Genomic DNA, 12,119 nt, shown 5'->3' on the forward strand with positions numbered 1-12,119 from the left:
TACCGTGTTTCCCCGAAAATAAGACAGGGTCTTATTTTCTTTTGACCCCCGAAATAAGCACTTGGCCTTATTTTGGGGGGTCTTATTATTTTTGAGGTGCAGGAGGCAGCGATCGTGGTCACCCCATGGTTGCTGCGGTGTTGCAATATTTTCGGGGAGGGTTTATTTTAGCGCATGCGCTCAAAAGTCCGATTGGGTTTATTATCCAGGGAGGTCTTATTTTCAGGGGAAACAGGGTATATATTTTTTTCCAGGTGAATTAATAATAAGAAGGAAACCTAGGCTTTTCATGACGACAGTTTTGAATATGTTGGAATAAAATGGTAATGGCTTTAAAAATAACATATAGAAATATTGAATAAGGAAAAGATTGAAGAGTATAACTTAATACAAATATGTGTATTATTGGTATAACCATACACGTTTGTTAAAATTTAACAAATATGACTATCAAAAATTTATTTATAGTAAAAGGAATGATATGTAGAATTTGGCATGAAAACAACATGTTGAATTATTGAACAAGATAATAATGAAAGATTACAGATTTATTATTACTATTATTAGAATTATGTAACTTGTCAAATATAACTAAGATGAACATTGTTTTATTTGTTTTTAAAATGGGATTAGAAAGGGGACCTTTTTTAAATATAACAGTGGCATAATTAAAAATTAGAAAGGGAAACAATGGAAGATTATAATTCAATATAAATCAGTGTACTACTATTAGAATTATAGAAGATTCTTAAACATAGCAAATATGATTATTGGCATTCTATCTATAGTAAAAGAAGTGATCTCAAGAATATGGAGGTTGGCCAAAAAAAATCAATATATTGAAATATTCAAAAATTAAGGAAAGATTATAATTCAACAAAATACAATACAATACAGTACAATACAATAGCAGAGTTGGAAGGGACCTTGGAGGTCTTCTAGTCCAACCTCCTGCCTAGGCAGGAAACCCTATTCTAGCGATAGCGAACCTTTCTTGGCTCGTGTGCCATAAGTGGGGGGAGTGCAGGGGGGTCGTGTGCGGGCGTGCCGCACCCATAATGCAATGCGGGACGTCCAGTGCGCATATGCACACTACAGGAGCTCCCCCCCATTTTTACATGCTTTTTTTGCCCTCCCCGGGCTCCAGAGGCTTTATAGGAGCCTGGGGAGGGCGAAAACAGCTTCCCCCGCTCCCCGGACGACCTCCGGAGGCGTCAGGGAAGCCTCCGGATGGTCCCTGACGCCTTCGGAGCGCTCAAAACGATATTCCGAGCAAACAGGAAGTGACTTCCGGTTTGCTCGGAGGGTCGTTTTGAGCGGTCGGAAGGCGTCAGGGAAGCTCATGAAGCCTCCGGAGGGCCTCCGGGGGGCGGGGGAAGCTCTTTTCGCCCTCCCCAGGCTCCTATAAAGCCTGTGGAGCCTGGGGAGAGCGAAAAATGGCTTTAAAAAAGGGTGAACTAGGCTGGCCAGCGCGCCCATACCGTTCCAGACAAATGGCTATCCAACATCTTCTTAAAGACTTCCAGTGTTGGGGCATTCACAACTTCTGGAGGCAACTAATTGTTCTAACTGTCAGGAAATTTCTCCTCAGTTCTAAGTTGCTTCTCTCCTTGATTAGTTTCCACCCATTGCTTCTTGTCCTGCCCTCAGGTGCTTTGGAGAATAGCTTGACTCCCTCTTCTTTGTGGCAACCCCTGAGATATTGGAAGACTGCTATCATGTCTCCCCTAGTCCTTCTTTCTCTTAAGCTAAACATACCCAGTTCCTGCAACCGTTCTTCATATGTTTTAGTCTCCAGTCGCCTAATCCTCTTTCTTGCTCTTCTCTGCACTCTTTCTAGAGTCTCCACATCTTTTCTACATTGTGGTGACCAAAACTGAATGCAGTATTCCAAGTGTGGCCTTACCAAGGCATTATAAAGTGGTATTAACACTTCACATGATCTTGATTCTATCCCTCTGTTGATGCAGCCTAGAACTGTGTTGGCTTTTTTGGCAGCTGCTGCACACGGCTGGCTCATATTTAAATAGTTCTCCACTAGGACTCCAAGATCCCTCTCACAGTTACTACTATTGAGCAAGGTGCCACCTATTCTGAACCTGTTCTTGCCCAAATATAGAACCTTACTTTTTTCACAATAAAAAAAAATTAAAAAAAACTTTTAAAAAAAGAACCAAGGAGAATGGGGATTTTTGCTTAGTTGTGTTGCTGAACAAGTGGCTGCTGAATGAGGATTATCGTATTTTTCAGAGTATAAGACGCATCAAGATTTTGAAGAGGCAATTTTTTTAAAAAAAGGGTTTTGCACTCTGCAGACCTCCCCAAAATGGCCTGTTTTTTGTGAAAAGGGCCCCCCTTTTTTTCTGTCAAAAAAAGGCCATGCATAGCCTTTAGAAGGCTTATCAAGTGCTCCTGGGGGCTGGGGAGGCAAAAACAAGCAAAAAACTACCTGTTTTTTGCTTATTTTTCCCCTCCCCAGCCCCCAGGAGCACTCTGCAAGTCTCCTGAAGGCTATGCATGCCCATTTTTGCAAAGGGGGTGGGGTTTCGGGAAGCAAAAAGCTGTATTCAGTGTATGACCCACCCAGATTTTCGCCCTCTTTTTGGGGAGAAAAAGATCCTTCTTATAATCTGAAAAATACGGTACATGAGCCTGTCTTGGGTTCCCTTTCTTCTAGAACTAGGAATTACTGTCTGAAGGGCTGGACTTTTTCTGAAAATCTGTTTTAATGCAACCTAAGCGACCCTCTCATCTTACTTGTCAAAGCTGTCACTTGTTCTGATGAAGAAGTCCAGTTTCTGCTTTGCATATTCTATAACGTCGGCATGAAGTTCCACGCCATGATTTATTCCAAAAGGACCTAGATGTTTAAGGAATGCAAAGAGAGAAGTTATAAAAGGTAGGAAAAATACAGATTCAGCTCAACAAGTTCCTCCCGACTTGAAAAACAAACTAAGGCAGTGTTATTGCAATTTCATTGGCCTATCGTGGGCAGGTTCTCATTTAAAGCCACATATAAATACATTCTTTAATTTTGTTTACTAGTGCAGTGGATAAAAAGAGTACCTGGGAAGATCCTGGAAAAGACACTCAAAAAACAGATCTGCGAACAACTAGAACCAAATAAAGTTATAACTAGCAGTTTTGTTACAAACAGATCATGCCAAACCAATCTCATTTCATTCTTTGATGAAGTGACTAAATTAGTAGACCAGCAAAATGCTGTGGACATAGTAGACTTAGATTTCAGGAAGGCATTTGACAAAGTAGACCACAATCTACCGTATATATCGGAGTATAAGACGCACCGAGATTTTGGAGAGGCATTTTTTTTTTTAAAAAAGGACAAGGAGTAAGTGGAAAGGGTCTTTTAACCGTTAGCTTTTCTTTATTTTCCCCCTCACTTTGCTAACCCTGAACAGAGGCACTGAAACCTGTTTTGACTCTTTTCGTGCAGCACGGACAACAGTCTTTAGTTTTGAATTTGCTTTTATTCCCAAACTTTCGTAATAACCTTGTCACGATGTTAAAAAGTTTGCTAGGCCTGAACTGCCTGAATTGACACTCAAGAGTTAAACTAAGAAAGCTTTATTGCGCAGGTCATAAAACAAAATGTTATCTGAAAGTGATTTATTGCGCACGCGTTACACATTCCAAAATTCCTCTCTTCTTTGTTCGGCAGCCAACTTTGGCAGACGTAGCTTTCATTATCAAAATGTAACCAATTAGTTATTTCTGTTTCATTTACTTTTATTATTTTATTATTAAAGTTTGTTTATTAATTAGAATATTTTAAAAGACTTTTATTTTTTCTCAATATCTCAAAAGATATGCGGAAGGGAATCAGCCACGGTCCATTGATCCCAGGGCATTTTTTTTTTTTCCTGACAACTTGGTAGCAGAGTTGGTCCGATGATACAAGCTGAGATGGCTACAATTTATGGCTGTATTTTCCCTTCATGCTATCTAAAGATGACCGACTAAGGCTAATTAGCCATGTCAAAGAAGAGAAAGAAAAGAAAAAAACACGGACATGGAAAGCGCTCGAAAGAATCCATTCCCTCAGACACAGAGGAGCAAGATTCTTCAGGTGCCGAGCCAGATGTGGGGGAAGGAGTTACAGAAGGCAAGATCCACGGACTGAGGTCAGTAAATCTTCCTCATTATCAAGATACAATTAACGAACGGCAAAAGTCTAAATGGCAACTGCCGGCAGAGAAAAAATCCTCCCACGCAGAAAGCAAAGTTTATGAAATCTCCCCAGATGATGAGCAAGAAATGCAAAGCTATCTTGATCAAATAAAGCTGTTTGAAAAATATACTAGGGAGGTGAGAGAGTGCTTTAACGAAATAAAGCGAAGTAGGAGGAGCTCCCCCATTCCCAAAATGTCTGAGGACGCCATCTTGTCTTCAAAACAACAGCCTAAGACACACCCCACAGAGTTCATTGGTCAATTAGAACAAAGAGACATGTACACGTCACCGAGGTCACGTGGTCCCTTTGAGCCCATTGAACTTCCGCATACGTATAGAAAGGTGAGGCAGCCAAAAAGTGAAGCTGCACTGCCATCTGCTGGCGGAGAAAAATTATTACAGCAAAAGATGAAGCAGTTGGACCAGATTTTTAGAGATCTGTCTATGAGTTTTACAGAAGCCCAAACTTTGCCCCCAAAGGTTAAGTCTTCAACACCCCCTGGCGGCGTTGAATCCTCCCTAGATGGAAAAAGGCAAAGCCAAAGGCGAATTCGAGGAAGCCAATTTGATGTTGCCACGCAAAGGCCAATGATGCAACCCCAGCATCCCCTGGTTCAACAACCAGATTTGCAACCAGAGCAACAAATTGTTCCTCAGCAGGTATTCACAGTCACCCCCTTGACTGGTGAGTCCAAATTAAAGGAGTCAGGAGAGAATTATAAAGCCTGGGTCAGTGAAATTGCGCTCTTACTTCGAAGAGAAGGCACACATTCCATGATTTTTAATCCTCCTCCTCCACCGTGGACGCCTGCAATAAGAGACCTCGAAAACAGAGCAATCACGACTTTACTCATGTCAATGGAAATTGAGATCCAAGGTATCTTTCCACCTGATGCAACTGCCCAAGAAATATGGGCTATTTTGGAAGATTGCTACAGGCCCGTTTCAATTGAATCTTCATGTTTGCTCATGTCTGAGTTCCATGGTTCGAAGTTGAAACCTGGTGAACGAATTGGTGGACATTTGACCAAACTGAAAAGAATGAGAAGTGAATTGAGACAAAATGGCCATGTAATCGATGATATCCAAATGATTAGCATCATCATTAACTCATTGAATTATGAATGGAAAGATGCTGTTGCAAAGATTAACTACGTGCCTATTGCTCAACGCACAGTTAACCACGTTTGCAGACTTTTAGTGGAAGACGAAGCTATCAGGTTAGCTACCCCACATCTGCAACGGCCTCCAGCATCAAAGGCTCCAGCCAGACGTCCCTTCCGAGGAAGAGGCTACGCTCCAAGGATGTCAAAATGCTACACCTGCAACCGTGTGGGACATGACACCCGGGATTGTCCCCAACGAGTTCCAGCTCCCGCCACGTACCAGCCCAGAGGAACAGATTCCAGAGGCAGAGGTAGAGGCGGAAGACAAGGTCGTCGTGGTCCAAGGCGTGATCCACAAGCTCCACTTGCAACACTGGCCATAACCAACGTTCCACAACCTGTTCCAAAGTTCGACAGACGTCTTTTGTGGACTTTAGATAGTGGAGCAGCTGTGCACGTTACCCACAGAAGGGAACTTTTCACAGAGATGGGCGAACCAGAGCCCGAGTATCGAGAACTGTATTCCTTCACCAACCACACTTGCAAGGTTATGGGAAAAGGAACTGTTTACATTGAAGAGCTCGATACACACATCCCTGATGTTTATTACATACCTTCAGCAACCAGTAATTTGCTTAGTCAAAGTCACTTGTCTAGAGAGTTAAAGTTCCAGGTTCACCACCTCGAAAAAGCAAGTTACTTAGTTAAAGATGGTGATATTGTTGCTGAAACCATGCTGATTGGTGGTGTTTATTACTTAAAGCCAAAGCCTAAAGGGCAAGCACAGGCAAGTATGCAAACTCCAAAAAGGCACAACGTAGACCCAGAGAGAGTTGTCCCAGAGAGAGAAAGCGTTACTGTGCCAAAGGCTCCTAAAGCCAACAAACAAAGAAAACAGAAACAGATTGCTCAGAGCAAGCCTGAGGGTCCTCATGAAACTGTTAATGTTGAGAATTCACTAACTGGTAAACCTTTGCATTCCAGGTGTATTCACAAGTGGCACAGAAGATTGGGGCATGCCAGTTTCCGTGTTCTTAGAAAGATGCCGGAGTTCGCAAAAGGTTTGGATCTAAAGGGGTGTAAGGTGTTTTTGGATTGTGCGGTTTGCAAAAAGGCTACATCCAAGGCGGCTGCAATTCCCAAACACGCTACACGCCTGTCAACACGCATTTTTGATTTGGTACACACTGACATAGTGGGTCCTTTCCCACCAACACTTGGTGGCAGAAAGTATTTTTTAACAATTGTAGATAATCATTCTAGATATGGATTTGTATATCCTATGAGAGAGAAATCTGAGACCTTTCAGATCTTTAAAGACTTTGCAGCGTTTGTTTCTACACAATACCAAGTTCGCATTGCCAGAATCCAGAGTGACCGTGGTGCAGAATTCATGTCTCAGCGTTTCCAGGACTGGATGCGTAAGAATGGAATTCTTCATCAGACATCTGCTCCATATACACCGGCTCATAACGGAGTCGTAGAAAGGAGACAAGGGGTTCTACAAACCATGATGCGTTGTCTTCTAGAAGATGCCAATCTCAGTAACACATACTGGGGTGAAGCAATCAAATATGCAAATTACATTGTCAACCGTACTTGGAGCAGTGTAATCAATCAAACTCCTTTCTACATGCTGTATGGCTACAAGCCTGATCTCAAGAACCTCCACATTTTTGGTTCATATGCTATGGTGAACACTCCCTTAAGTCAAAGAAGAAAGGGAGGTACAGTAGCAAAGAGACTGAGATTTATGGGTATTGATGATAATTCAAAATGGTACAAATTCATTGATACTAAACATGTGATTGTCATTTCACAATCTGCTAATTTTGAGGAAGACATTGACTGGTCCAGGATTCATTCCAATGATCCTGAAGTTTATTTTCCTAGAGATGGTGTTCCAGATGCCACGCAGCCTGATGACAATTCGCAGGCAGATGTTCCTTCTACCAGTTCTTCACAACCTGATGTTCCGTCTTCGCAAGCCGCGGATGCTGATGCTAGCGACGAACGTGAGGACGAGGATGATGATGATGATGAAGAAGAAGACTGGACTGATGTTCCTAGACGCTCCAAGAGGGCCACAAAAGGAATCCCTCCACAACGTTATTCATGGCAACTGACAAAAACACCAGTACCTTTGATTTGCAACGTTACTCTTCCTCCTGAGACATTCACACAAATCAAACAGCTTCCTGATTCAGAACAAGACAAGTGGTATGATGCAATGCAGGATGAAATGGACAGTTTAAAGAAACTTAATGTATTCACACCTGCAAAACCTCCAGCAAACAAGAAAGTCATTGGCACTCGATGGGTCTACAGAATCAAGAAGAAACCGAATGGTGAGTCTTTATACAAAGCCAGACTTGTAGCTCAGGGTTTCGCTCAACCTTATCCTGAGGACTACACAAACACTTACTCACCAACAGTCAGAACTGAAAGTGTAAAAATTGCTTTAACCACTGCAACTATTCTTGGTTTAGAAGTTTTTCAATTTGATGTGGACACAGCTTATCTACATGCAGACCTAGATGAAGAGATCTACGTGAGAAGCCCTCCAGGATTCCGAAAACAAGAAGGGGATACCTGGTTCCTGAACAAAAGTCTTTATGGTCTGAAACAGTCAGGTTTAATGTGGTATTTATGTCTTACTGACAAACTAAATTCAATGGGCTTTATTAAGTCCGAAACTGATGAATGCGTGTTCACAAAAAGATCTAACAATGCATATGAGATAATTCTTGTTTATGTTGATGATATTGTTTATATTGGTCCAAATAAGAAAATGAGTGAGATTTTTGCTAAAAGTTTGCAGAGATACTTCACACTAAAATCTTTAGGACACATTAGCACTTATTTAGGTGTTCAAATTGAAAAGACACAGAAGGGGTTTAGTCTTTCACAAGAAGAGAAAATTGACCACATTCTACATCATTGCAACATGAAAGATGCTAGCACAACAAAGACACCCATGCAAACAGATTTTCACAACTTAACACATGAACCAAGTCCTGAGTTCGAGGATCAAACACTTTATCGTTCAGTCATTGGTTCACTATTATACATTAGTAGTTGGACCAGACCTGACATCGCACTTAGTGTTAATCTTTTATCACGACACGTAGGTAAGGCAACACAATTTCATTGGTCATGCATTAAGAAGTTGTTGAAATACCTGAAACACACTAAGCACATGAAGTTATTGCTAGAACCAACACACACTGATCAACCAAAGTTGATTTGTTTTGTTGATTTCCGACTGGGCGAGCGACAAGAAGTCACGCAAAAGCACTTCTGGTTACATGATGTTCCTAAATGGTTGTCCTGTTTACTGGCAAGTGAGAAAACAGAGTTTTGTTTCATGTTCATCTACTGAAGCTGAATATGCTTGTGTTTCAGATGCTTGTAATTCTCTAACGTGGTTTGATGCTTTGATCACAGATATCTGGACACGTCCGATTCGACCAATCACCGTGATGGAAGATAATGTATCTGTTGTTTATATTTCTGAGTCACATTTTACAGGTTCTAGGTCCAGACACATTGACATTCGTTATCAAAACACAAAGCAATTAGTTAAGCAAGGTTTTGTTAAATTGCAATATGTTTCTACACATGATCAGATTGCAGACATGCTTAACAAACCACTCGCCACAAATCAACACGAGTATCTGCGAAAGAAGATGTGCCTTAATTGATGATTTGATGACGTCAGCCCAGACTAGCAAAAGAAGGGGTGTCACGATGTTAAAAAGTTTGCTAGGCCTGAACTGCCTGAATTGACACTCAAGAGTTAAACTAAGAAAGCTTTCTTGCGCAGGTCATAAAACAAAATGTTATCTGAAAGTGATTTATTGCGCACGCGTTACACATTCCAAAATTCCTCTCTTCTTTGTTCGGCAGCCAACTTTGGCAGACGTAGCTTTCATTATCAAAATGTAACCAATTAGTTATTGCTGTTTCATTTACTTTTATTATTTTATTATTAAAGTTTGTTTATTAATTAGAATATTTTAAAAGACTTTTATTTTTTCTCAATATCTCAAAAGATATGTGGAAGGGAATCAGCCACGGTCCATTGATCTCAGATATCAGGCATTTTTTCCCCTGACAAACCTCTGCAGATGTTTGTGCGCAGGGAGGATCCACAGGTCACCCAGACCTCTTCGGCTGTGCTGTGCTGACATATGAAGCACGGCAAAACAATAATTAACGCTTCAGACAAGAACAGCTGCGGTTTTTCTCTGCAGAAGGCATCAAATTAAAGGACTCAATCTAACAACCCCAAATCCAAGCCATCAATGCTTCAAAATCTATAGAATGAACATCTGTTAAGAGGGAAATTAAAGGAGACATTTAGGCACCTAGCTAACACCCTGGCTGTGATTCCCTCATTTCGGCAATAAACGAAGAAAATGCTGTATTTCTGTAACACAGAGAAACACATTTTAGCCTAGCCTGTGAAAGGAACTTAAAACCATAAAAGCACACATGCATATATACCATAGATTTATATTCATAGAAGAGAATATTTACAATACAATACAATACAATAGCAGAGTTGGAAGGGACCTTGGAGGTATTCTAGCCCAACCCCCTGCCTAGGCAGGAAACCCTATAACGTTTCAGACAAATGGCTACCCAGCATCTTCTTAAAGACTTCCAGTGTTGGGGCATTCACAACTTCTGGAGGCAATTTCTGTTCCACTGATTAATTGTTCTATTAATTTATAGCTCAGGGTTGAACTGCGGGGGGGGGGGGGGTGCTCTCTCTGAGCTTGGTTGTTTTCTGGCAGAAAAAAACAAGCTAATAGTAGAGAGCTGCCCAATTAAGGAAACTTCATTTTGAGTCTCAAACCTTTTATTCCCTGGTCCTTCCTAATTTCATTTAATAAAATTTCCAGGGTTAAGATAAACAGCAAAGGAGAGAGGGGGCACCCCTGTCTGACTCCCTTTTTAATTTCGATCTTCTCTGTTAGTTCTCCGTTCATCAGAACTTTGGCTGTCTGACTGTTATAAAGTTTTTCTATCATTTTTGTAAATTTTCCTCCGAATTTCATCCTAATAGTGTTATTATAAATTTCCAAATTACGTTGTCAAATGCTTTTTGTGCATCAAGGAAAACCAGTACCATTTGTTTTTCTGGGATGCGCCTCGTAATATTCTGTTATGTCTAGGATGACTCTCGTATTATTTTTAATGTGTCTGTGAAGTAAAAATCCATTTTGGTCCGGGGGTATTCGTTCATTTAAAACCTGTTTAATTCTTCCTGCCATAATTGCTGCAAATATTTTATAATTTAGTAATGGAATTGGTCTGTAGTTTTGAATTTCCTGTAGGTTGGTTTCTTAGTACAATACAATAGTAGAGTTGGAAGGGACCTTGGAGGCCTTCTAGTCCAACCCCCTGCCTAGGCAGGAAATCCTATACCGTTTCAGACAGATGGCTATCCAACATCTTCTTAAAGACTTCCAGTGTTGGGGCATTCACAACTTCTGGAGGCAACTTCTGTTCCACTGATTCATTGTTCTCACTGTCAGGAAGTTTCTTCTCAGTTCTATGTTGCTTCTCTCCTTGATTAGTTTCCACCCATTGCTTCTTGTCCTGTCCTCAGGTGCCTTGGAGAATAGCTTGACTCCCTCTTCTTTGTGGCAACCTCTGAGATATTGGAACACTGCTATCATGTCTCCCCTAGTCCTTCTTTCTCTTAAGCTAGACCTACCCAGTTCCTGCAACCGTTTTCTTCATATGTTTTAGTCTCCAGTCCCCTAATCCTCTTTGTTGCTCTTCTCTGCACTCTATCTAGAGTCTCCACATCATTCTTCTTCTTTCGGGATTAGTGATATTATTGCTTCAGTCCATGATTCAGGCATCTTCGCTTTTCTTAAGAGTTCGTTAAACATTTCCACTCCTAGTTCTTCCAATATTATTTTATTATATTTCTATAGCTCCACAGGTATTCCATCTGGTCCTGGGGTTTTATTATTTTTCTGGTTTTTCAGGACTAATTCCACTTCGGCTAATGTTATTGGCCTGTTTATCGCCTCCCTTTGTTCTTTTGAGATTGGTCTTTTCTGTGTTTAAATAATGTTCTATATTGATTTCCTCCATACTATCTTGTGCGTATAATTTTGCGAAGTATTTATGAATAATATGCTTCTTTTCTTCCGCTTTGTATTGAATTCTTCCCTCATCATCTTTTAATTGGTATATCATCCTTTTTTCTCTTTCATTCTTCAATCGATATGCCAGCCATTGTCCAGGTTTGTTGGCTTGTTCAAAGTAATTTTGTCAGGCCACTTTAATTTTCTGTGCTAATTCCTTTTGAGTTATTAAGTTGATCTTATGTTTTATCATCTCTATGATAAAGAAAGATAAAGAATATAAAGCCCAAGCTTATGCCGATGACTTAATATTTGTTCCAGAAGATCCATTAGAATCCAGTCTGAAATTAATTAAAAAATTAGAAGAATATGGCGAAGTGGCAGGATTAAAAATCAATAAAGGCAAAACAAAAATGATAACCAAGAATATGACAAAAAAGCAAGAAGAGGAACTGGAATTAGCAACTAGAATGCAAATAACTAAGAAAGTGAAATACTTGGGGATCTGAGTGTCTGCAAAATGTTCCACAATTAAGGACAATAATTATAATAAACTAGTGACACAAATAAAGAAAGATTTAGAAAGCTGGAAAAATATTGAAGGTGAAGGTGTGTAGGAATGCATGCACAAGATGTGAATTGAAACACACAAAAATTGCAGTCGCCTTCAAAATAAAAGCAATCCACGCAGGCCAGACAGGAAGAGCCA

The 12,119-nt window shown here is 40.5% G+C and overlaps 1 protein-coding gene across 1 annotated transcript in view; it reads right to left on the reverse strand.

Annotated features, from left to right (window-relative positions):
- The window catches only part of PCMTD2 (protein-L-isoaspartate (D-aspartate) O-methyltransferase domain containing 2), a 53,372-nt gene that overhangs the window by 16,155 nt on the left and 25,098 nt on the right, over nt 1-12,119 (reverse strand). The window contains exon 3 of the mRNA XM_081949775.1: nt 2,758-2,860. Within this exon, the coding sequence (XP_081805901.1) occupies nt 2,758-2,860 (103 nt within the window). The remainder of the gene's footprint in view (nt 1-2,757; nt 2,861-12,119) is intronic.

The sequence above is a fragment of the Natrix helvetica genome (genome assembly GCF_964273705.1).
Source record: "Natrix helvetica genome assembly, chromosome: 3".
In the NCBI taxonomy this organism is placed as follows: Eukaryota; Metazoa; Chordata; class Lepidosauria; order Squamata; family Natricidae; genus Natrix; species Natrix helvetica.